This window comes from Mustelus asterias, unplaced genomic scaffold, assembly GCF_964213995.1.
Source record: "Mustelus asterias unplaced genomic scaffold, sMusAst1.hap1.1 HAP1_SCAFFOLD_120, whole genome shotgun sequence".
Classification (NCBI taxonomy): Eukaryota; Metazoa; Chordata; class Chondrichthyes; order Carcharhiniformes; family Triakidae; genus Mustelus; species Mustelus asterias.
The window spans coordinates 479,318-506,142 of record NW_027590159.1 but is presented as its reverse complement, the minus strand read 5'-3'; the positions used below and the strand labels follow the sequence as shown (position 1 = coordinate 506,142).

The 26,825-nt window shown below is 41.7% G+C and overlaps 1 gene segment (V, D, J or C); it reads right to left on the bottom strand.

The window, feature by feature from the left end:
- Positions 1-791: 791 nt before the first annotated feature.
- Positions 792-16,232, bottom strand: LOC144484614 (Ig heavy chain C region-like). The segment is given in 7 exon segments: positions 792-1,236; positions 1,732-2,040; positions 2,957-3,262; positions 4,216-4,515; positions 14,439-14,476; positions 15,709-16,030; positions 16,165-16,232. Coding segments are annotated over 7 exon segments (1,713 nt in total).
- Positions 16,233-26,825: the final 10,593 nt, after the last annotated feature.

Here is a 26,825-nt window from a genome sequence, read left to right as displayed (position 1 = left end):
ATATATATATATATATATATATATAAGTATATGTGTATTATATACTTCAACGACACTTTGATAATGATAATGATACTTCAAAGTCTGCAGCAAGTAAACCGAAAGCTAATTTGTACTGTTGACAACTGAGTCCTTATAGTAGAGAGCCGTTCCCTTCCAAACACTCTACTTGGGGAGAGGGAGGAGAGTGAGCTCATAGTTTCCCTCTCTCTACCTGGTGAAGCAATGTCCCTGATGGTTCTAACCACTGAGGAGGTGGTGGTGAATGGATTAAATAATGCCATTCCTCCTGCTTTCGTTGAGGAAGTGATGGTACATGGGTTAGCTACTGCTCCTCCCCTCTCTTTGTTGGGTGAGTAGGAATCCGGTATGTTAACAATTTCACTCTCCCTCTCTCTGATGGGGGGATTGTTGCGCCATGTTTCTGTGTGACCCTCACTTCAGTTCCCAGTGGGTGTGGTGAAGCAGCTTAAAGCTGACATCAATGCGTAAAGGCATGGACAACGACAGAAGCAGGAACACCGAGATCTAAATGTTGTGTTTGTTTGTCAGAAATGTTGAAATTGTCGGAGTTTTCCTCAGGGAGGAAAGTCGCTGAAGATATTTTGCAGAATCCTGTAATGAATGCGCTCCACTCTGTCTCTAACACAGGGTGTGTCTGAGCTGGGCGCACTGGTTCAACAAGACTTGGACCTGAGACCTGAAAATATCTGAGTCAAACCAAAGATAGCTAATGGAAGTAAAACTGAAAAACAATCAATTAAGCGTTTGGCTATTTCATTTGTTGTTAGAGGAAAAATATTTTATTATTTTTATTGAAGTTTTTAATGTAACCGAGTGATTCTCATTGACATGAATTAACGGTGTCCATCAGAGCAAGGGAAATGTTCACAAAACTGGGTTTACCGCTGGATTTGTCAACTGTTCTGTTGATGATCTTCAAGGGGATGGCTTCATGTCCCACCACACAGGAGTAAGAAGCGCCGCTGGACCACTCCTCTGCTGCAATGGATAACAGGCTGTACATGAAGAAGGAGCTATTGCCGTTCTCCGCGACCACCTCGGTGTTCCTGTAGTTCCCAGGATTCACTGGCTTGTCGTTGACGGTCCATGTGACGAAGATCTCTCTGGGGGAGAAACCTCTCACTAAGCAGCTGAGGGAGACAAATCTCTGAGCGGAGACTTCTTCTGCCGAGGGCAGGAGGACTGAGACGAACGGTTCCCGCGGATTTAGATCTGCAGAAAATGTAGAATAAATGTCAATAAACTGGAGAATTCTGGAAACAATGAAACTGCTGGCTAGATATCAGAAAAATGTGCTTCGCTTTCGATTTTAAATGTTTCTATTTTTGACTTCCAGCTTGGAGGAGAGGTGAACACAATTGTTTTCTCAAATAACTCAGCGGGTTGGACTGGAAAGTTTCAGAAAGTTTACAGCACTGAATCAGGCTCTTCGGCCCAACTGATCTGCTTTTTTATTGGTTTTCATGCTCCACATCAGGCTCCTCCCTCCTTATTCGATCTAAACCCAATAACATCGCCTTCAGTTCACTTTTCATTCATCAACACATCAAATCTCCCCGTAAAAATATCTGCAGGACCAGAGTCTTTAGTTAGTGGAGTTTCCAATCAGGAGACACCATTAATGCACTGAATACTGAATATTGACCAGTACACTGACACTGGAAATAGACACAGTGACGCATTTATTGCTTCAATCTCTCAGCTCACCTGTTTCCTTGTGGATGGATTTTCTTAACGGAGTCGGCAGATCCTGATGGCTCACCACGCAGTCAAACACAGCCGCACTCAGCCAGGCTTGTGTCGAGATGTTTAAGTTGCTGACCACGCTGTCAGGATCCGCTCCAGGCTTTTCGGCAATCTCTGATTTCAAATACTTCCTGTCTCGGATCCAGGACACGTTGACTCCATAAGGAGCATTAGAAACGATGCAGGTTAAGGTCACGGTAGCCTCCATTAAGACCTGTTCTATTGGTGGTGGCTGTATCGTCACTGTGGTATCAGGGCACTGGGAAGGACCTGTGAATGACAAATGAAAATCCACCCTAGTTCTCTTTCAGAAGCAGGACAGCAGTCTTCAGCCTGAAGGAGACGTAGTCGCCTTCGAGATATCAACGTCTAACTATCACCTTTCAACTTCGATGGAGGATGGAAAACCAGCCTGCTCTGTGAAACTATTCTTTTTATTAAAGTATTTTAGCAACAGTATCATTCTCATGAATCAGGATTGCAGCATTCCTAAACAAATACACCATCCTGAACTCAGGAAAAAAGTACTGACCGTTGGCTTATCAGTAGGGTGGATGTACTTTCCAATATTTTACCCCTATACTGTGACCTGTGAAACAGTCCGACACCGACTGTCTCTCCAAATCTTACCAGCTGTCTCAGGAAAAAGCTGACATCAAGGCCACCTCGCTCACTATATTACTTCAAAATGGAAGTGAACACGATTTCCAGGTGAGTCGGTGGCATGGTGGTGTTGTCAATGGGCTTGTAACCTAGGGCATGACTCTGGGGACACATATTCGAATCTCACCACTGCAGATGGTGAAATTTGACTTTAATAAAAATCTATGATTAAAAGTCAAATGATCATCATGAAGCCATTGTTGTAAAAACCCACCTGGTTCACGAATGCCCTTTAGAAAAGTAAATCTGCTGTCTTTATCTGGCCTGGCATGCATGTGACTCCAGGTCCACAGCAATGTGGTTGACACTTAAGTGCCCTCTGGGATGGGAAATAAATACACATCTCATGAAGGAATAACAAAAATTGCTGTTGTGATGAAATTCTCAATGAGCCACTGTCCCAATGCAACAAACCACATGACAGTAAATCCGAAGTTGTTCTATCTTTGTACTAACTTTAATAGATCCCTAATTTCGATTAACATTGAAATGATATATTTTATCCTCGGTTTGAGTCTCTTACCCAGAGATCCGCTGATGTTCTGACTCTGAGTGAATCCTTGATGAGTGACCTGGCAGGTATAGACTGCTTTGCTGAACCATTCCCGAGCGGAGACTATCAGCCGACTGCTCGCCGAGAAGTTCCCATTCACTTCACAGGCGGAAGAGGTGACAATTCCTGAATCCATGGGTTGGCCATTCTTCAGCCACTTCACCGTCATAGACTTTGGCTGGAAATCGATGATCGAACAGACGATGGTTGCAAATTTCCTGCTTGTGATTTCGTCACTGGAACTCACGGTAAGGATAACGGTTGGGGGGATGTCGCCTTAAACAAACACATGTTTAGACGCTACTTGCCGAATCAATTGATAACAATTAAAATTAGTTCTTATATTTTAGCAGGAGAGCTGCCGACTTGAGAATGATATCCGTGGTTTGGTTGAATGGGCAGGGAATTGGCGAATCGAATTCAACCGTCAGAAGTGTCACGCAATGCATTTGGGGAGGTCAAACAAAGCAAGGGGATAGTCAATAAACTGGAAGGTTGAGAGGGATTGTGGAAATGCGCGACCTTGGAATGCATTTCCACAGGTCTTGTAGATGCTAGGACAGCTGCAAGTTGATCAGAAAATCATGTGGGTTAGTTCCTCCATTATGTGAGATATTGAGTTCCAAAACAGGGATGCAATGATGGAGCTGTATAAAATGCCAGTTAGGCCACGGTTGGAGTTTGCTGTACAGTTCTGGTCACCACATTGCAGGAATGACGTGATGACTCTGGAGAGAGATGAGGTTTACAAGAATGTTTCCGGGGCTGAGAATTGCAGCGATGAGGAGAGATTGGACAGGCAGGGATTGTTCTCCTCAGAAAAAGAAGAGGCTGAGGCGTGACGTAATTGTGGTTCACAAAATTATAAGGGATGTAGGCTGAAAATTTCACTCCCCAAGTGGAAGGCTCAATTACCAGGGAGCATGGTCATTTAAAAGGTATCTGGGTCTCCATCTCAAGTGCTTTCGCCTGCAAAGCTACGGATCAAGGGCTGGAAAATAGGCTTAAAATGTCTGGCTAGTGTATTTGTTCTCCCTTTTGGCCAGACATGATGGGCTAAATGGCCTCATTCTGCACAGTTACATTTCTGTTGGTCTTTGGTTCTCAGCAACTTTTCAGTCATAATTTGCATAATTCAAAATTTTCAGAGTGCTACAAATCAGTTATAACTAAGGCCTGATATAGTTCAATCACAGCGTCCCTCTCTTGCCCAGGTTCCACACACTTACATTGCATTCCAATGCTTTTGTCTGAGCCGCTGTGTCGAACCTCACAGTCAATTTTGCTGCAGTCTCCCTCTGACTCGGTGATGGTTAACTGGCTGCTCAGTGTGTAGGTTCCCTTCGTGTTTCTCACTGATGGGTATGTCTTAAACCCAGTGGTGATCGGCAGCCCATTTTTCTTCCAGGTCAGTTTGGAGACATCTGGAGAGTAGTCCATCGCCAAACAGCCATAGGTGACGGAACCGTCGGAGTTGTGTTGATGACAGGAGGAGACCAGGCTGTAGAGAGTCGGAGGAGATGGTGTCGCTGGGAATGAATAGTCGATTGAACAAGTTAGACTCTTATTTGCTTTTATTAATTAATCAAACATGTTTATACAAATATGGTTCTATATTAGATATTGCTCTTGGGGCTAATGAGATCAAGGGATATGGGTGGTCGGCGGGATCAGGATATTGATGAGCCATGGTCAAAGTGAATGGCAGACAGGCTCAAAGGGCTGAACAGCCGGCTCCTGCTTCGATTTTCTAAGTTTCTACGTCAAGATTTGACTAGAATTATGAACTTATCCCCGGCTCTCTGCCCTCTGTCCCAGCTCCCTACCCTCTTCCCTGGGTCTCTACCCTTTCTCCGGGTGCTTTGCCCTTTCCCCCAGCTCCCTGCCCTCTGTCCCGGCTCTAAACATTTCCCCCCAGCTGTCTACACTTTCCCGGGCTCTTCGCCCTTTCCCCAGGTTATTTGCCCTTTCGCCCAGCTCTCTGCTCTCTCCCCCGGCTCTCTGCCTTTCCCCCGTCTGTGTGTGTGTATGTGTATATACGAGTGTGGCTTTATGTGTATGAGAAAGAGATATGTGTTGGTTATGTAGTATACGTGTGTGAGAGAGAGAGTGTGTCTAAGATACAGTGAGAGAGAAAAAACACGGTATGTGTGAGTGTTCAGGATAGAGTCCGTGTGTGAAAGAGAGAGAGTTAATTTACCTGCGCGTGACAGTGAGTGTGTGATAGATGTTGGGATGAGAATGAGAGAGAGATTGAGCATGTGAGAGAATGTGTATGAGATAGGGTGTTATTGTGTGAGTGGGAGAGGGAGAGATTTTCTGTGTGGTGTTTCTGTGAGAGACATGTGTGTGTGAGATCCTAAGTTTGTAAATGTGTGAGACACGGTGTCTGTGTGTAAGAGGAGAGAGTGGGTGTGACTAAGGGTGTATGAGAGACAGAGAATGTGTGTATGTGACAGAGAGAGATAATGTAGTTGCACATGACAGTGAGTTTGTTGCAGATTATTGGTGACAGAATGAGAGAGACAGATAGAGAACGTGTGAGAATATATGTGAGATAGGGTGTGTTTGCGAGAGAGAGAGAGAGACAGACGAGGTAGAGAGAGTTCTTCTGTATGAGTGTGTGCGTGAAAGAGAGAAACTTTGTGAGTGGTGTGTGTGTGAGGATGTCTGAGGCACATGTCATGGAATCATAGAGTCATCGAGGTTTACAGCATGGAAACAGGCCCTTCGGCCCAATTTGTCCATGCCGCCCTTTTGTTTTTAACCCTAAATTAATCCCAATTTCCCGCATTTGTCCCATATCCCTCGATAGCCATCGTACCCATGTAACTATCTGAATGCTTTTTAAAAGACAAAATTGTACCCGCCTCTACTACTATCTCTGGCAGCTTGTTCCAGACACTCACCACCCTCTGTGTGAAAAAATAGCCCCTCCTGACACTTTTGTATCTCTCCCGTCTCATCTTAAACCTATGCCCTCGAGTTTTAGACTCACCTACCGTTGGGAAAAGATATTGACGATCTAGCTGATCTGTGCCCCGCATTATTTTATAGACTTCTAGAAGATCACCCCTCAGCCTCCTACGCTTCAGAGAAAAAAGTCCCAGTCCATCCAGCCTCTCCTTATAGCTCAATCCATCAAGTCCCGGTAGCATCCTGCTAAACCTTTTCTGCACTCTTTCTAGTTTAATAATATCATTTCTATAATAGGGTGACCAGAATTGCACACAGTATTCCAAGTGTGGCCTTACTAATGTCTTGTACAACTTCAACAGGACATTCCAACTCCTGTATTCAATGTTCTGACCAATGAAACCAAGCATCCCGAATGCCTTCTTCACCACTCTGTCCACCTGTGACTCCACTTTCAAGGAGCTCTGAACATGTACCTCGAGCTCTCTTTGTTCTGTAACTCGCCCCAACGCGCTACCATTAACTGAATAAGTCGTGCCCTGGTTCAATCCACCAAAATGCATCATATGTGTGCGTGAGACCCGAGTTTGTACGTGTGTGTGACAGCGTGTCTGTCTGTGACAGGATAGAGTGTGTGTGAGGGAGAGGGTGTGTGTGTGAGATGGACCGATAATGTGTGTGTGTGTGTGTGTGTGTGTGTGTAGACCAGGGGAGAGTGCGTGTCATAGAGTCATAGATATTTACAGCATGGAAACAGGCTCTTCGGCCCAGCTTCTCCATGCCGCCCAGTTCTTGCCATTAAGTTAGTCCCAACTGTCCGCATTTAGCGTATATCTCTCTAAAGCCATTTTACCCTTGTACCTAAATGCTTTTTAAAATACAAAATTGTGTGTGTCTCTACGACTGCCCCGGCAACGCGTTCCAGACGCTCACCACCCTCTGAGTGAAACAAAATGCCTCTCTGGACTCTTTTGTATTTCTCCCATAGAACCATAGAACCATAGAAAATTACAGCTCAGAAACAGGCCTTTTGGCCTTTCTTGTCTGTGCCGAACCATTTTATGCCTAGTCCCACTGACCTGCACTTGGACCATATCCCTCCACACCCCTCTCATCCATGAACCCGTCCAAGTTTTTCTTAAATGTTAAAAGTGACCCTGCATTTACCACTTTATCCGGCAGCTCATTCCACACTCCCACCACTCTCTGCGTGAAGAAGCCCCCCCTAATATTCCCTTTAAACTTTTCTCCTTTCACCCTTAACCCATGCCCTCTGGTTTTTTTCTCCCCCAGCCTCAGCGGAAAAAGCCTGCTTGCATTCACTCTATCTATACCCATCAAAACCTTATACACCTCCATCAAATCTCCCCTCAATCTTCTACGCTCCAGGGAATAAAGTCCCAACCTATTCAATCTCTCTCTGTAACTCAGCTTCTCAAGTCCTGGCAACATCCTTGTGAACTTTCTCTGCACTCTTTCAATCTTATTTACATCCTTCCTGTAACTAGGTGACCAAAACTGTACACAGTACTCCAAATTCGGCCTCACCAATGCCCTATATAACCTTACCATAACACTCCAACTTTTATACTCGATACTCCGATTTATAAAGGCCAATGTACCAAAGGCACTCTTTACGACCCTATCCACCTGTGACGTCACTTTTAGGGAATTCTGTACCTGTATTCCCAGATCCCTCTGTTCAACTGCACTCTTCAGAGTCCTACCATTTACCCTGTACGTTTTTCTTTGGTTTGTCCCTCCAAAGTGCAATATCTCACACTTGTCCGCGTTAAACTCCATTTGCCATTTTTCAGGCCAATTTTCTAGTTGGTCCAAATCCCTCTGCAAGCTTTGAAAACCTTCCTCACTGTCCGCTACACCTCCAATCTTTGTATCATCAGCAAACTTGCTGATCCAATTTATCACATTATCATCCAGATCATTGATATAGATGACAAACAACAATGGACCCAACACCGATCCCTGCGGCACACCACTAGCCACAGGCCTCCACTCAGAGAAGCAATCCTCCACAACCACTCTCTGGCTTCTTCCATTGAGCCAGTGTCTTATCCAATTTACTACCTCCCCATGTATACCTAGCGACTGAACCTTCCTAACTACCCTCCCATGAGGGACCTTGTCAAAGGCCTTGCTGAAATCCAGGTAGACAGCATCCACCGCCTTCCCTTCATCCACTTTCCTGGTAACCTCCTCGAAAAACTCTAATAGATTGGTCAAACATGACCTACCACGCACAAAGCCACGTTGACTCTCCCTAATAAGTCCCTGTCTATCCAAATATTTGTAGATCCTATCCCTTATCACACCTTCCAATAACTTGCCCACCACCGACGTCAAACTTACTGGCCGATAATTTCCCGGATTTCTTATTGAACCTTTTTTAAACAAAGGAACAACATGAGCCACCCTCCAATTATCCGGCACCTCCCCCGTGAATACTGACATTTTAAATATGTCTGCCAGGGCCCCTGCAAGTTCAGCACTAGGTCCCTTCGAACCTTAAACCTCTGCCCCTAGTTTTAGACTCTCCTACCTTTGGGAAAAGATGTTCACTATCTACCTCATCTATGCCCCTCATTATTTCATAGACCTCTATAAGACCACTCCCAAGCCGCCCACGCTCCAGGAAAAAAGTCCCAGTCCATCCAGCCTCTCTTTGTAACTTAAACCATCAATTCCCGCTCGCATCCTAGTAAATATTTTCTGTATTCTTTCCAGTTTAATAATATCCTTGTATCAGGATGTGAGCGAGAATAAGTGTGCAAATGAGACAGAGTGACTGTGCGAGTGTGTCAGAGGAAGATAATGGTCGGGAGTATGTGCTTGAGTATTTTTCTGTATGGAGGTGTGAGAGATTGCTTGGGAGAGCGAGAGTATGCATGTCTTTCTGTGTGAGTGTTTGTGACGTGTGACCTGCGAGAGCGAGAGAACTTTTGTGTCTGTGATAGGTAGAGTCTTTAAGAGAGATGCATTTACTACACATGTGTGTGCGTGTGTGAGACACAGAGAGACTGTGTGTGAGTGAATGTACGTGTGAAAGAGAGTATGTGTTTGTGAGAGACATTTGAGATCAATTATGCGCATGTGTGATATAGTGTGAGAGAGTGAGTGTGAAAGAGATAGTGAAATATGTGCCTGTCAGAGAAAATGGGTGTGGAAGAGTGTTTGTATGGGAGAGAGTGTGTGTGAGACAAAGTGAGCATATGTGACAAAGTGTATGAGACAGCGACAGTGCATGTGAGCGTGTGTGAGAGACAATGTGTGTGCGAGAGTGTGAGATTGTGCTTTTGTGAGAGAGTGTGCCTGCGTGTAAGAGAGAATGTATGTGTGAGCGTGTGCACGTGTCTGTGTTTGTGTGAAAGGGAGTGCTTTTGAGAGAGACAGTGTGTGAGAGCAGGAATGGGCATGTGTGAGAGTGTCAGAGAATGATTGTGTGAAAGGGGAAGATAAATGTGTGGGTGTGTGTGAGAGAGAGAGACAATGCGTGTGCAAGACGGATTGTGACAGAGCGTGCGTGAATGAGTGTGAGACAGAATGAACATTTTTGGCAGATAGTATGTCAGAGACATAGTGCATGCGAGAGTGGGTGCTGTGAGAGAGGATATATGTGCGAGATGTGAAACTGTGCCTATGAGAGAGAGTGTGTTTGTAGGAGAGTGTGTGCATGTATATTGTGAGATTGAGTCTTTGAGAGAGACCGGTTTTGAGATCAAGAATGTACATGTGTGAAATAATTTGAGAGAGAGAGAGTGTGTGGGAAAGAGAGAAATATGTGCATGTGTGAGAGAGAGTTTGTGTGCAAGAGGGATTGTGAGATTGTGAATGAATTTGGACAGAGTGAGTTTGTGGCAGAGGGTATGTGAAAGATAGTGTGTGTGAGAAAGAGGACGAGAGAGAGAAAAGTGTGGTGTGCGAGAGCGTGGGATTGAGTCTCTGTGTGTAAGTGAGAATGTGCGTGAGTGTTTTTGAGACATTGCTTGGGAGAGCGAGAGTATATCTGCTTTTCTGCGTGTGAAAGCGTGTGCGACGTGTGAGAGATAGAATGCATATGGGTTTGACAGAAATCTTGAGAGAGAGCGTGAGCATGAATATGTATGTGTGTGTTTGTTTGTTTGTGGGTGTGTGAGAGAGAGAGTGAGAGTGAGCGAGAGAGCAAGAGAGAGCGAGAGATAATATATGAGTGCAGATGTATGTATTTATGTGTGTGAGAGTGTGGTACGTGTAATTTTCTATCTGGGTCTCTCAGTCTTAATAATCATCTTCACCCTCACATTCCACACGCACTCTCAGCAATTCTCATAGTGTGTGGGGTGGGGGTGGGTGGGTGTTTAGTAAATGAACTGAATATGGCACGCGGGCTAACGGTTGGAGAAACATTTAAACCATTCACAATTCAGGTCTATAATTGAATAATTTCCACTTGCCACAATGAGCGACTGTTGAGAAAATCTAAAGAAAGTCGTCGCTTCCCAGGAAACTTTCCCACCCCGACATTCACCCCATCCACTTCCTCCATCACCAACAAGCAGTGACAGCAGGGTGTATCACACATATGATGCGTTGCAGCAAATCACCAAGACTCCATAGAATACACTGTCCAAACTACATCTTGCAAGCTCCCCTCCAAAACACACAACATCCTGACGTGAAACAATATCGCCGTTCCTTCACAGTCGCTGGGTTAATATCCTGGAACTTCATCCCGAATGGCACTGTAGGCATATCGACACCACATGGTCTGCAGTTATTCAAGGATACTTCATATCAGCACTTTTTGAAATGACAATTAGGGACAGATAACAAATTTTGCCCTAGCCAGCGACTCTAAAATCCCATTCATGGACTAAAAGTAAGACACAACCGGAATTGACGGTCTAAATCTCCTATTAATTTGGAAAGAGTCTGCTATAATACGGAGTGCAATAGGTTATATCTCCCTTTGTATTTGTTCATCGAAAATTCCCAAGGTTGGTACATCACTGGTTAAAAAAAAACCAAATCTCCTTCCACACTCTTTCTGACGTTTCTGCTTTGTCCGACGGTCACATTCTGGGTCAGGGATCTCATTTCTGAGACGCCTAGTAAAAAAATCAAGTCAAACTGTCACATTCCTCACCGCACAAGTTGATTGCAGAAATAAGCCAAACTTTTGCCCCGAAGATACAGGAGAAGGAATCAGAAGATTTACAAGCAGTCAGAAAAATTATTGGTCCCAACACGGTAACCACGCGCACAGAAACAGAACAGAAACAAACGGTGTAACAATCGAGTTCCCAGCAGATAGATTTGTTCAATCTGTGAAGCACATTGAAACTGATTTATTCTAATTGAACAATGGTCAACCTACAACAACAACAATTCAAAAACCTCTTTTAAATTAAACTGATATTAATTTCAAAACACCCTATAACTTTCAGCAATGTATCCCTGTCTGCCTCAAATATCGAAAACAGGGCAAAAATATAATTTCGATGAAAATGAGTACATTAAATGTACTCAGGATAGACTTTTTTTTTACATAACAGAAATGCTGTGTCACAGAATTAAACAAACCAGCAAACATTTACACTGAAAATTATTCGGTGATTTGATCGAATTCTTTAATTAAATGAAAGCAACAAAATCATCGAGGCAAAACACTGTATCGAGCGGAGCAGAGCTGAGTAAAGAAATGCATTGTTGTCTGAATTCATTTTTGATCCAATTAAATATTGTAGTAGTTCACTTATGTTGAATTAATTATATTTATATTTTAGGTTATTGTTAATTGTCAGTTAGTACTCCTGTTGGCTGATTTGTATTCTATAATAATAATAGCTTTCACTGATTCAAATCCTGCTTTTGTCTGGAACTTTAAATAATTAAGTGTCAATTAAATCTTAAATAATGTTAAACAATAAACTTCAAATTACTGGATGCAAACAGTCAGATACCTAAAATACTTCTACTTACATCTAATTGCATCTTAATATTTTACTTTTACTCTAAATGCTTTCTTTTAACCTACAAAAGTGTTAAACTGAATTTTTCTGTGCGAATATATACTGTAACAGCCTGGCAGTTTATGATCTATAAAATTGCTTCCTAGATTTAATACTTCAGGCCTTCCCTGTAATTTAATTATTGATCATATTGTTTAATTAAAGAAGATCCCAATTAAACAGTGCAAAACACAATGAGCACAATTTATTCAACTCCTCTGCAACACTGAAACATGATGAACAAAAAAAGACGACATTTTGTTCTTCATTTAATATTCAATAAGAATTAAACATAAGGCTCAGATAGAATCAATTATTCTCTTCAGCCATTTGTTATCCGTATAATGATATCCTGTCTGCAGCAGTAATGGGAAACAGGATGCCATTATTAATTGCAGAGCAAATATTAACCTTTTGTAACATAAATTAACCTGTTTAATTTGAAGCATTTACTTGTCAATCTCTTGCCAGTTTCTGGATACCTTACTACAAATCAAACATAATCAAATGAACAATTAATTGACTGACAGCGCATTCCACATCTCAGAAAGCTGTTTACGATTAGAGTAGTGATTAATTATCTCTTTATCCAACTACCTATTACTTTGAGAAATAATGTGGCTACGCCTGCAATGAAATAATGTAATAACCGAATACATAAATTGCCAAACTGCAATGCAAAACTCCTATTTAAGTGAATGCAAACTTAATCTGGGATATAACGATTAATTAAAAATATATTGATATGCTGAGCGCTGCTGTGGAATCAGCATGTTTTCAATGAAATACTTTCAGGCACAATCACAAAGCATTTGCAGAATAAAAACTTTTCCGGCCATGTTAATCATGTTCAAAGCACAGCAGAATTGTGAAAGCCGATTAATGATTAATGATGTTAATATAAAATAATCCTTGGTGAGTTTGCTATATTACTGGGAATAAATGTTCAAATTTTATTTATTTTACTCCTATTTAAAAACTTGCTGATTAAGTAATTTGTGATAGCCGCAATGAATGGCGTTCTCAATGAGGGTTATAAGTCATGATTTATTTTACACAGTAAGCATCAGTTAAAGTGTATGGAATGCTCTCATATCTTTATTTTATTATTTTCCGAAACCTGCCTGTTTTCTCCTACAACCGTGCTTCCAGGATTTTCAAAAGCGCACAATGTTTGCATTCAACCAGAAAGCTTGTAACCACTCAGTGTCACCGAATTTAAACAATGCAGAAAGAATTCAGAAACGCCAAACCATTTCACACATTTTAAACAATCAAAGTCACCCAGACACACAATCTCCTCAGCAGAAAAGCATGAAAACACATCACTGAGTAACTGAACCCCGTTTCGGGAGAAGCAGCTCAATTCTATATTCAACAGAATCAAATATAACATTGCAAGAAAATCTCAATATCCAATCCGGCACACCAGCTCTTCGCCAAATATATGGATTGTTAAACTAAAAAGGAATCTGGGATAATAGCAATAACATTGTGAGGAGTTCCAATATTTCCAATAAAATAATATTGAAACTTTGCCACATTTTATTTCCAAAAGATTTCAAACGTATTTAAACATTTCGATGGTAAAAGCTCCAGCCATCAGATGCCACCGAGATTAAACATTGCATGTATCCCAAATTGTGAATGCCGTGACAAACTATGTTCTGAACGAGGGGCGTAAACGGTGGTTTAGTTTAACCTGCAATTATCACTTAAGATTAAAAAAAATACAAATACAATAAAGCCGGCCTGATTTCTGCCTGCAGTCATGCGTCAAGCAGTTGCAAACCCGCAGATTCTTTGTATTAAATAACAAAGCGGGTAACAATTCAGTGTCACCGAGTTTAAACAATGCAGAAACACCAAATCGTTTCACAAATGTTGCTTGTTCAAAGTCCCCCAGACACACAATCTCCTGACCAGAGAAACACATCACTGAGGGACTGAACCCCGCTTCATGCAGAAGCAGATCAATTCTCCAAACACTTTCAAAAGAATCAAATGCAACATTGACAGAAAATCTCAATTTAAAATCCAACCAATCCGACCATCACCATACTAATTAAGAATTAAAATGGACAGAAATAAGTCATAACCACACCAGCATTGTGAGTAAGCGGAACATGATCACTAAATTAATACAGAAACTTTAACACATTTAATTAATATTGGGTTAGATTTCAAACACTTGTGCAGCAGATGGTACAAATCGCAGCTACTAGATGTCACCGAGATCAAACATTGCAGAAACGCCGAACTGTTTAACAGAATTTCGGCATTTAAAGTAACCCAGCCACACAATGTCCTCAGCAGATAAACACCAAATGACAACAACCAGAGACTGAATCCTTCAGCGTCACCTTTTGCCAATAAACAGCGGAATTATACAACACATTTTCAGCAGAATCACCTGAAACATTGTAAAAAAAAATCTCAATCTGTGAACGAATGAATTATTAAATTCGATAAAAATATAAAACAAAATCTCAAGTAAAATAGTTACTAAATAAATGCATGGTTCTTACCTGCAGTCACCGTCACCATGGTCCCTTGTCCCCAGTATGCGATGTAGTCACGCTGTCACATTCCCTGGGCTGGATCTGACACTAACCATCCCTGCACAAAATAGACAAAAAGCCACCATTATTTTAAATATCCACAAGCCAGAGGGAAAGTAAATCACTGCATTTTTAATGAAATTTTAATTGTATTTGTGGATACCGTTCGCTCTTCATAAATGACCCTAATGTTTTATAATTCACAGAGCATCAGATGAATATGTTTTTGGAAACACCAAATGATAATTGAATAGTTATCGTAAATTTTCCATGTTAATTCTGGCTATTTGAGCAGTGCTAGACATAAATAATACAGTGCTGTAAATAATGGTGGATTGTAAAACAGAGCACTGCCCCATCCTCGGTCAATTAGTGCTGAGGGTTTTTGTATTGACAGTAACTGCTGTGCCACCCAGTTATCACAGTGAGACACAGCATAACAAATACCGTGCCTGACTGCTAACTGTAAAATACAGAGATTTAATTTCACTGCTCTCTCAAAAATCTGATTCTGCCTCTTCGAAGAGCGTTTGAGTGAAATATTTCAGCTTGTCCTGGTCATTATATTTATAAAGGAGATCAGAATGCTTTTAAGCTCTCTGTGTCGATTTAGCAGAACGATCAACACAGATTTTTACGAGAAGATTTTTATACTTTTTCACAAACAATTATTACATCAACACATTATTTCCTTGAAGCCTCGTTCACTTTGAAAATCCTGCTGTGGTCCTGAATTTCAATTTGAGCAATCTCTTTCTCTGTGGTTTTTGTATGAGGGTGTCGCTCTGCTCAGCACTATGACCCACTGCTGTATCACAGTGACACACACCCGCACAAAAACTGCACTCAGTCTCTGTTCAGTACTGCCGCTCAATATTCACTACAAATAGACCAGAATTTTTGATATAATTTACAATTTATGCAACAGTTTACAAAGTACAATCTGGAAACATCTCCTCGAAGTCTCAGAAATATTAAAACGAGCAATATCATCCAGGTCTGTAACTGCAGAAACTGTTAACAGTAAATATAAGCAGAGTGAAAAGCTCATCCCATTATGTCTGTGAGTTTGCTCGGTTAAATGTTTAATTTCCTTTATGTTAGGTTTGTCAGAAGCGGTTTGTGTTTTGGTTCTGATCACTGTCCTTAATATTACATTTAAAACAGATCCTGACCGTCAGGTTATGATGGAAGTTGCTGAATTCCCTCTCGAGCTGTTCTTGTTCGGGTCCATCCCTGGTTCCTCTCGCTGTGGTCTCTTGCACAGTAATAGATGGCGGTGTCTTCGGTCTTCAGCCTCGTCATCTCCAAAGAGAAGATGTTGTTTGAAGTGTCTTTGGACGCAGTAAATCGATCTTTAATTGCTGGGGCGTAGTTGTTGTTTGATGAACTATCGTACCGCAGCAGAAACTGCAGCCCCTGTCCGGGAACTTGTCGGATCCAGTTCATCCAGTGGCTGCCAAGATCGAAGCCGCTGGTTTTACAGGTCAGTGTCAGGGAGCCTCCGGGACGCCCGATCTCTGCCTCTGGCTGAGTCAACACAACCTCCGATTGGACACCTGTAAAACATATGTCAAAAATCCCGAGGATTAATCCCGGTGTAATGATTTTTGACTCTGGAATATTACAGAGATAGACTAAGACTGAGACAGTAACTGTGGGAGACTTGGACAATTAAAAAAAAACTACTCACCGGATAGGAAAGTCAGCAACAAACTGAGACAAATCGCCGACCTCATCCTTCTGGTAAATTGAGGGAAATGGTTGTGTCAGGAGCACAGTGAACAAACCTACTCCCGAACTGTTGGATTCCGGTCCCAGTGAGCGGCATTTTAATACCCGGCAGAAGGGGGCGGCTTTCCAGGCGCCGCCTGTTGATTCCCTGCTGGAGGCGGCGACTGGATCCAGGTCCCACCTTCCACGCCCCCAACAGAATGGAGTCCCAGATTTACAATAGGTTAATATTAAAATGGACATTTTAGCTGTGTCGGGATATTTGTTTGGCTGAGTATGTTCACTGTATTGTTCTCATTATTTCTGATGGTGATATTGCAGTTCATCATTTCTTTATTTAAATAACTAATTCCATTGTAAGTATGGTGCTTTTATTACCACGCCCCTGACAAAAAGACAACTCTAAAAATGATTAAATAACATTTACGGAAAATGAAGAGACCGTCAGTCTATTTTGCAACAATTCCGGGTCTCTGTCACATTACTATAATAAGGCATCATTTATCGGAAGAATTGTTATCGATTTGTGTAACTAAATGCGGGGGATGAACAAAGTGATTCTATTTACAGTGTTGATGGCTGTCACTGTACAATTTGGGTTTGGAGATGAGAAGAAACTCTCACCCTGTACAATGTTTCTTCTTATATTTATCAAACTGCCCCAATCTCAAGACAGCCCTTTGAAAATAACAAGAATTCTGCCCTTCAGATAATTAAATAGTGAGTTGACAGAGAAACATAAAATTAACATCGACTTTTGACAAAGAAGTTAATGAATCGGAACGGACACGGAATCATTAAATTTCTCCTTCAGCATCCAAATCATTGCAGCTCAGTCTATTGGCCACCGGCTGTCGAACATTCACTGTTATTGGGAACACAGGATATCAGCACTTTGCGGCACATTGCACAATATCACAAGAATAATTGTTTTATCTTCCATTGAATCAGGTTATGAACTGATCATTTCTCCACTCATTGGCAGCTATGATTGGAACTCTTCAATAACAGGAATCAGATTATACTGTACAATAGAATAGGGTGTTAATCAGGTACAAGAGACGCTGCTGTTTAAATGCGATACAGAACTTTCAGAATATTCCAGCAATCCCCCTGTTCATGTCAGTTTTATGATGTTCTTTTAATATTATTTCGATGCATTTTTGCCATTGCTCTGATCTCAGTTGACTGGGGAATTGGGACCATCAACATCTCTCTTTCGCATTTCATGAAGTGGTTAACAAACAGAATTTAAATATTGGAGTGACATTTACTTGGAAGTTATACAAACTAAAAAGCATCTGGTCACTTTATTGTTTTGCGATACTATTTACTCACATAATGAACAGGACATTGAATGAAAATATTTGATTAGAATGATTACGATTTAAAATGTGTTTTTCCTCTGGGAATGAAACATTTATTGTTTAAATGGTTGAATCCCATTTTGTCCAGTCAGGTTCACGCTAATCTGTCCCACACAGTGTTTGGCACCAATCCAGCCTGCTGTCAAATGCTCAAAGTTATTGGCAGGAAGCATCTGAGGATGTTGTTCAACACATCAAAGATCTGTTTCCTCAGTACTGACCGATTGGCTGCAAGCCAACTTGAAACTGTTCACATTGTCAATGGGGCCTGTTATTAAACAAATCTACTCAGCAACAGTACAGAAGGGACTTTAATTTTTTTAAGTTGAAAATCTAGGTGAATTTTTCCCATCTCTCATGGAAGGAAAGTTATGCAGCTTCTCTGGCACCCTGTTCGCAACAATTATGATTTTTCCAACACATCAGGATATTGTGATGGATGGATAGAAAGAATTACAGGCAGACTCTGAGAGATGAATCAGAGAGAGGACACATGTTGTAATACATTAACATGTATGTTTGTGTTTTCTTTCCCTTTATCTTCCCATGAGATATTTGAGTTGGTGGAAAGACTAGCACATTTTGCCTGTCGCAAATTCCCTTGAACTGATTGGTTTTCGAGGCCACTTCTGAAGATATTAAAGAGTCAGCTATTTTGCTGTCCGCCTGGAGTCACATCCTTGTGAGACCAGGTAGCGATGGCAGATTTCACTCATTGGGGAATCAGAGAGGTTCCAATGGTCGCCATTCGTATCTATTCCATATTTATTAATTGAATTCAAATTCCACCAGCTGCAATGCTCCGATTTAAATCCCTGTCCCCACATTATTGTCCTGGGTCTCTGGATCACTGGGCCAATTAAATTAATATTATGTCACCATCTGCGCAAACAATAAATGCATGGCTGTGTTGATGCAGAATGAATAACAGTTGAATGAATGATAGTTGCATGAATATCAGTTGGATGCTTGAATATTTTGATTGAGGAATCAGTGAATGGATTGATGGATGCATTGTTAAATGATACTGAAAGATGCTGTTCTACATTCCCATATTTGTAGGTGACTGGTTCAAAAATTGAAACAGCTCCTTTATTCCATTTCTGTCAGTCTAATAACTTCAATACTTCCAGAGGGTCTGGGTGAAATCCAACCGGAGTTTCTAGGGAGTTAGCAAACTGATCCTCACGAAAAGAGGAGGGGATTTTCCTGCGGCTCGGATGGTTCACGTCTCTGCTGATGCTGAATACTCATATCCAAGATCGAAAGAGGGAACATGATTCGGCTGAGGAGGGAGGATTGCAATATTTGAAACATGTGCAGCTAATCAATCAACATGCCCTCACCCAAATTAGTGAAGGAGCAGGCTGTAAAGTAAATAATGTGGCAACAGATATATTGTGAAACTCACTGGAAAACTATTATTTCCCAAAACCGTGTAATGGTGAATCGGGATTTAAAGATTCAGTAAAATCATATTAGGTGCAGGTAGTTTAATTTATATAATCACTTTGGGCATCATCATCACACCAGTTATGTATCAGAAGTTTAAAGGGCAGAGACTGCTGGGTAGCTACTCATGATCCTCGGTCTAAATTCATTCAATTTCCCACTGAATTCTGGGACAGATTTTTATAATTGGTGACAAAAAAGCCAATACAATGTCAATAAACGTTAATATCAATAAATAATTCAAAGCAAAGTTGTATAGAATGAAATACTGAAAACAAACAGAAAATGCTGGAAAATCTCAGCAGGTCTGACAGCATCTGTGGAGACAGAATAGAGCCAACGTTTCGAGTCTGGACGACTCTTCGCTAGAATATTCCTGGTGCGTTGGAGAGATCACCATTGTTTCTAACAAAGTGTCAGACAAGCTGCATAACTTTCCTGTGAGCTGGGAATGGTTCAAATAGATACTGTTTAATTACATGCATCAATTTACATACTGATCCCAAATATCATAATCAACTTATCCATGCTAACTAACCTAATCAACGTCTCCATCACTAACTATATCCTAAAGAAACTTCCTAATTCCTTTCCACCCTCATCATTTCCCAATTTCATCACCCTCTTCAATTTCCTCCAAATAAGAAAAAGGGTCATCCTGACTCGAAACTTTCACTCTATTCTCTCTCCACAAATACTATCAGACCTGTTGAGATTTTCAGAATTGATTGTTTTTGTTTCAGTTTTCAGAATCCGCAATATTTTGCATTTATCAAAATGCTGAATATAACTGGTGAAATAATTGTTTATCTGTATGAATTGATGTTAATTGATGAATTGGAACAACCACGCCTGGATATTCCCCTCCAAGACGCTCATAAACCTGACTTGGACATATATTACCGTTCCGTTACTGTCGCTGGGTCGGAATCCAGGAGAACCCTCCCTGACAATACTGTGGGTGTACCTATACTGCAGGTTGTGCAGTTGTTCAAGAAGGCGACTTACCACCAGCTTACCGAATGCAATTGGTAATGTGGAATAAATTGTAGCTTAGACAGTGTCGCCCACCTTCCATCAAGTAATTTTAAATAGACTAACCTTTGTGAATGAATGAGAATTGCTGAATGCATTTATTAAATTGCGAATGGATGATCATTGGTGAAAATAATTACTATCTTTCTGAACATTTATGACATTCTCCTTATTTGCTGGAAGATTTAAGGTTTGTAGTTTATTTATTAATGTCACAAGTAGGCTTATATTAACACTGCAATGCAGTTACTGTGAAAATCCCCGAGTCGTCACACTGCGGCGTTTGTTCGGGTACACGGAGGGAGAATTTAGCCTGGCCAATGCACATTAACAGCGTGCCTTTTCGGACTGTGCAGGAAACTGGACCACCCAGAGGAAATCCATGCATAAACGGGGAGAATATGCAGATTCTGCACAGACACTGACCCAAGCCGGGAACCAAACCTGTGACCCTGGCACTGTGAGGCAACAGAGCTAACCACTGTGTCACCATGGCACCCACCATTCCACAAGCCATGCATGATTCAAATTCATCACACTTTTGGAAAGTAAGCCGATGGAAGAGACTGCTACAACTACAAACATATCTCAGTCATAGCATCACAGGAAATATCTTTGCTGGGGTCACACTTGAAATACATCATCTGCTTGCAGACCGGGTATACCTGATGTGCAGTTCAGTAATTGTGTTGGAAGATTTACTCCAGCCAACAACTTCTTCATGTTTCATATATGTCCATATCTTTAACGTACTTCGGTCAATCTCGCTAAGGCATTCAACACTGTCAGCAGGGCAAGGACTTCAGGATTGTGGTGATAACTGGCTCTACACCAAAGCTCCTAATATCCATTCATGATACAAAAACGATAACACACAAATGACAAATGGTAGCTTAACGGGCAGCACTTGTGGCAGAACTAACCTTTCAAAATTGTCCTCCCCAATTATCAGAAAAGGTGACATATGTAAAGGAAGCCAATCTGAATTGGATGTGTTTATTGTGCGTCCATCATGTACTGTAAATGGAAGGCTGCAAGTGATCAATTTGAAATTAATTTCTATAAAACATGACATATTTCACAAAACACATGCACACCAAGATGCTCAATTTTTGTTCTGCCATTATCACTCGATTCCAGAAATGATTTAAAATGAGTCCAAATATAGATAAAAATTGTAGATTGAAAGGTGAATGGAGAGTCCGTGCCCTTGACATCGACGCAGCATTTGACCGCTTGTGGCATCAAGTAGCCCGAGCGAAACTACAGTTAATGGGAATCAGGGGGGAAACAGTCCACTGGCTGGAGCACAAAGGAAGGTGGTTGTGGTTGTTAATGGTCAATCATCTCAGTCACAGGGCTTTGCAGGAATTCTTCAGGTTAGTGACCTGGCCCCAAGCTTCAGGCATCTTCAAAGTTCATATGTGGGATGTTTACTGATGATTGAACAAAGTTCAGCATCAGTTCCAACTCCTCAGGTACTGACACAGTCTGCGTCCATATGAAGCAAGACTTAGAAAACAACCATCCTTGGGCTAATGGGTGGCAAGTAACATTAATGCCACACAAGTGGCAGGCCATGACCAATAAGGGAGATTCCAACCATCTCCCCTTGACACTAAGTAGCATTACTAGCGCAGAATCCCTCACTATTAACATCCTGGGCATTTTCCTTCGTGAAAATCTGAACTGGAACAGGCATTTGAATCATGTGGCTACATGAGCAGGTGAGATGCCAGGAGTTCTGCGGCGAAAAGCTCACCTCCTGAATTCCCAAACCCTATCCATCATCTACAAGGCAAAACTGAGGAGTATGAATAAAGAACAAAGAACAGTACAGCACATGTACAGGCCCTTCTGCCCACCAAGCCTGTTCCAACACAGATGATTGAATATTCTCTACTTGCCTGACTTGTGCCACTCAAAAAGCTCCATGCCATTCTGGAAAAAAGTAGCTGTCTCGAAGAACACCCCACCCACTAGCTTCCCAAAGCTTGCCACCACATTCTCAAAGGAAATTATGGTTTGGCAACAAAAGTTGACTTCACCAATGACGTCAAAATCCCAGACAAAATGTTAAACATATCATATCTCTGCTTATATTCAACTCGCCTCTGACCCTGTCTGTGTTACACTAGTCTCTGCCTGGATCACATTCCATGAGGTCCTATCAAAGTTTTTTCCTGCACTCGGCTCAATTTCAGGTGTTCATGTACGAGGCACAGGCCCTCTAAATATTATAATTTCTAAGTTATGGTTGCACATAGCCACGTCTCTGCTAATCTGACAAGAGGCCGTGTCTTAATTCTTACTGCCTCAGAGCATTTACCACTGTACACTAAACTGGAAATCCTGTCTTCATGCATTACACATGGTTTTGTCACAGTTATTATGCTAATAGTTCATTAGATTTTAATAATCTAGGTCCTGTTTAGGTTAATGCTGCACCAGTCCATGTACTTGATTATTTAAGTCTGTCATGTGTCAGTTTTATTGTACTTTGCAATACCTCCTAATTGCTGCGTTAGAACAAAGAACAAAGAATAATACAGCACAGGAACAGGCCCTTCGGCCCTCCAAGCCCGTGCCTCTCCCTGGTCCAAACTAGACAATTCCTTTGTATCCCTCCATTCCCACTCCGTTCATGTGGCTATCTAGATAAGTCTTAAACGTTCCCAGTGTGTCCGCCTCCACCAGCTTGCCCGGCAGCGCATTCCAGGCCCACACCACCATCTTTGTAAAATACGTCCTTCTGATATCCGTGTTAAACCTACCCCACCTCACCTTGAACCTATGACCCCTCGTGAACGTCACCACCGATTTGGGAAAAAGCTTCCCACCGTTCACCCTCTCTATGCCTTTCATAATTTTATACACCTCTATTAGGTCACCCCTCATCCTCCGTCATTCCAGTGCGAACAACCCCAGTTTACCCAATCTTTCCTCATAACTAAGCTCTTCCATACCAGGCAACATCCTGGTAAACTTCCTCTGCACTCTCTCTAAAGCCTCCACGTCCTTCTGGTAGTGTGGCGACCAGAACTGGACGCAGTATTCCAAATGCGGCCGAACCAACTTTCTATACAACTGCAACATCAGACCCCAAAATTTATACTCTATGCCCCGTCCTATAAAGGCAAGCATGCCATATGCCTTATTCACTACCTTCTCCACCTGTGACGTCACCTTCAAGGATCTGTGGACTTGCACACCCAGATCCCTCTGCGTATCTACACCCTTTATGGTTCTGCCATTTATCGTATAGCTCCCCCCTACGTTAGTTCTACCAAAATGCATCACTTCGCATTTATCTGGATTGAACTCCATCTGCCATTTCTTTGCCCAAATTTCCAGCCTATCTATATCCTTCTGTAGCCTCTGACAATGTTCCTCACTATCTGCAAGTCCAGCCAGTTTCGTGTCGTCCGCAAACTTACTGATCACCCCAGTTACACCTTCTTCCAGATCGTTTATATAAATCACGAACAGCAGAGGTCCCAATACAGAGCCCTGCGGAACACCACTAGTCACAGGCATCCAGCCGGAAAAAGACCCTTCCACTACCACCCTCTGTCTTCTGTGACTAAGCCAGTTCTCCACCCATCTAGCCACCTCCCCCTTTATCCCATGAGAGCCAAACGTTTGCACCAACCTACCATGAGGGACTTTGTCAAACGCTTTACTAAAGTCCATATCGACGACATCCACGGCCCTTCCCTCGTCAACCATTCTAGTCATTTCTTCAAAAAAACTCCACCAGGTTAGTGAGGCATGACTTCCCTCTCACAAAACCATGCTGACTATCGTTAATGAGTTTATTCCTTTCTAAATGCGCATACATCCTATCTCTAAGAATGCTCTCCAACAACTTCCCTACCATGGACGTCAAGCTCACCGGCCTATAATTTCCCGGGTTATCCTTCCTACCCTTCTTAAATAACGGGACCACATTAGCTATCCTCCAATCCTCTGGGACATCACCTGTGTCCAGTGACGAGACAAAGATTTGCGTCAGAGGCCCAGCGATTTCATTTCTCGTCTCCCTGAGCAGCCTGGGATAGATTCCATCAGGCCCTGGTGGAATCTTTACTTGTTAAAATCTATACTAGTTAAAAAATCTATACTATTTAAAGAATCTATACCAGTTAAAATCCTAACACTTCCTCCCTTGTAATGGAGATTTTCTCTAACGGGTCAACACTCCCCTCCGAGACACTCCCAGTTTTATTTCACTTCATTCTTCCATGGGACGTGGGAGTCTCTGGAAAGACCAACATTTATTTCATGTGCCTAATCTCTTTTCAACTGAATGGTGTGTTAGGGCATCTCAGAAGGCGTTGCCCAGTTACTTATATAGCCGTCCATCTTGAGTTACATCCTAGTAAGAGCAAGTAGGGATGGCAGATTTCCTTCATTGGGGAATCAGGGAGGTTTATCTGGTCGCTGTCAGTAGGAACCAAGATCTATTGATTGAAATCAAATTCCACCAGCTACCATGGTCGGATTTAATCTCGCGTTCCCACATCGCTGACCTGGGGTTCTGGATTACTGGTCCACTGGCATTAATATTGCGCCACCATCTACACACACCAAAAAACAATTGCTTGTGTTGATGCAGGGATGAACGATAGTTGGATGCCTGAATGTTTTGATTGAGGAATCAGTGAATGGATTGGTGAATGCGACGATAGTTGGTCCTGAAATTTGCTATTCGATATTTGCATACTTGTGTTTTACTACTTCAAAAATCAAAGCTGGTCCTTTATTACAATTGTGTCAGTCTGTAACCTTTAGTCCTTCTAGATTTTCTGGGTGAATTCCATCCCCGAGATATCGGGAACAAATGAACTGAAGCTCAGTGAGAGTAATCTGATATTTTCCCCCTGCTGATGGTGATATTTTCCCCCTGAAAATGGAATGGGGGAACATGATCAGGTTGATGAGGGCGGATTGTAATATTTGGAACATGTGGCCTTTCTAGAGCAACAAAATCACTCAACAGATCATCAACCAAATTAGTGAAGATAATCGGCTAAAAAATAAATCATGTGGCAAGTAAAATATTGTGAAACTCACTGGACACCCAAAAGTTTTAAATTACTTTCCAAAACGATGTAATAATCAATCTAGATTTTAAGCTTCTATAACTTCACATTAAATACAGATACTTTCAGTTATACTGTCATTCTAAAAATGGTCACACACTCCAGACATATCTCAAGAGTTTTTGTGTGATGATGAAGTGATTACTGGTCAATAAAACGCAGAGGCTGCTGTGTAGCTGCTCCTTATCCTCGGTCTGATTTAATTCCATTTCCCGCTGAATTCTGGGACAGATTTGATTATTTGGTGACGAAAGGCCAAAGTGAACGGAATAAATTTGAATCTCAATGAATTATATTTAATAAACTGCAATTAATTTTGTATCAAATAAAATGCTGAAAATAATTTGTGAAATATTTATTTATTTTTGTGATTTGCAGATTATTAGTAATATTCGCACCAGACAATGACCATCTCCAAAAAGAGAGAATCTACCCATTGCTCCTTGTCACTCAATGATATTACGATACTGAATCACCCACTATAAACATCGTCGGTGTTACCATTGGCTAATCGCTGAATTAACTAGGTATATAAATGCTCCGGCTCGAATATCAGGTCAGCTTGCTGTGGGTGACCCACCTCCTGACTCCCCAAACCTGTCCACCACCTACAAACCACAACTCAGGAGTATAATAGAGTTCTCTGCACTTGCTTGAATGACTGCAGCTAAAACAGCATTCAAGAAGTTTTAAAGCATTCAGGAAAACGCAGACGGCCTGACTGGCATAGCATTTGCAAATGCTCTCTCCCTCCACCACCGACAAACAAGAGCAGCATTATGTGCCATCTACAAATTTCACTACAGGAACTCACCAAGAATCCTTTGGCTGTACCTTCCAATCACACATCAGTTACCATCTGGAAGGACAGGGATAACAATTACCTGGGAGTATCACCTATAAATTCCCCTCCAAGCCATTCACAAATCTGATTTGGAAAAAAGCTCCCTTCTTTCATTGTCGCTGGATTGAAATCCTAGAACCTCCTCTGTAACAGCACTGTGTGAGTACCTACACCACAGGTTGCGCAGAAATTCAAGAAGGTAGCTCACCACCAGCTTACGAAGGACAATTAGGGATAGGCAAAAATGCTGACCTACCCAGCAAAGCCCACATCCCTTAAATTAGAATTTAAATTTATTCATGTTTATGAATGGATGATAACTGGTGAACAAAATTATGCAACTTTGTGAATGGATGCCAATTGATGAAAATAAATAACAATTTTATGAACATTTATGACCTTCTCTTTCTCTGCTGGAAGGTAGGATCTGTTCTGCAGGAGATGCGTAATTTAAAAACATCACACTATCTGAAAGCAAAGCCGACAGAGGACATTGCAACAACTACAGATATATATCCATCATAGCATCATGGAAAAGGCCTTGGCCTGTGTCACACTTTAAAGCATTCATCTGCTTGAAGACCGGGGTTACCCTGAAGCACAGTGCTGTGTTTGTATTGGACTATATTGGAACTCTAGAAAACATCTGCTCCATATGCCATATGTACGTATCTTGCCGTACTTTCGTGAATCTGCAACAGCACTGTGTGAGTAGACACACCACAAATTCTGCACCTCACTACCAGCTTACTAAGGGCAATTAGGGATAGGCAACAAATGCTGACCTAGCCAGCAACGCCCACATCCCTTAACTTAA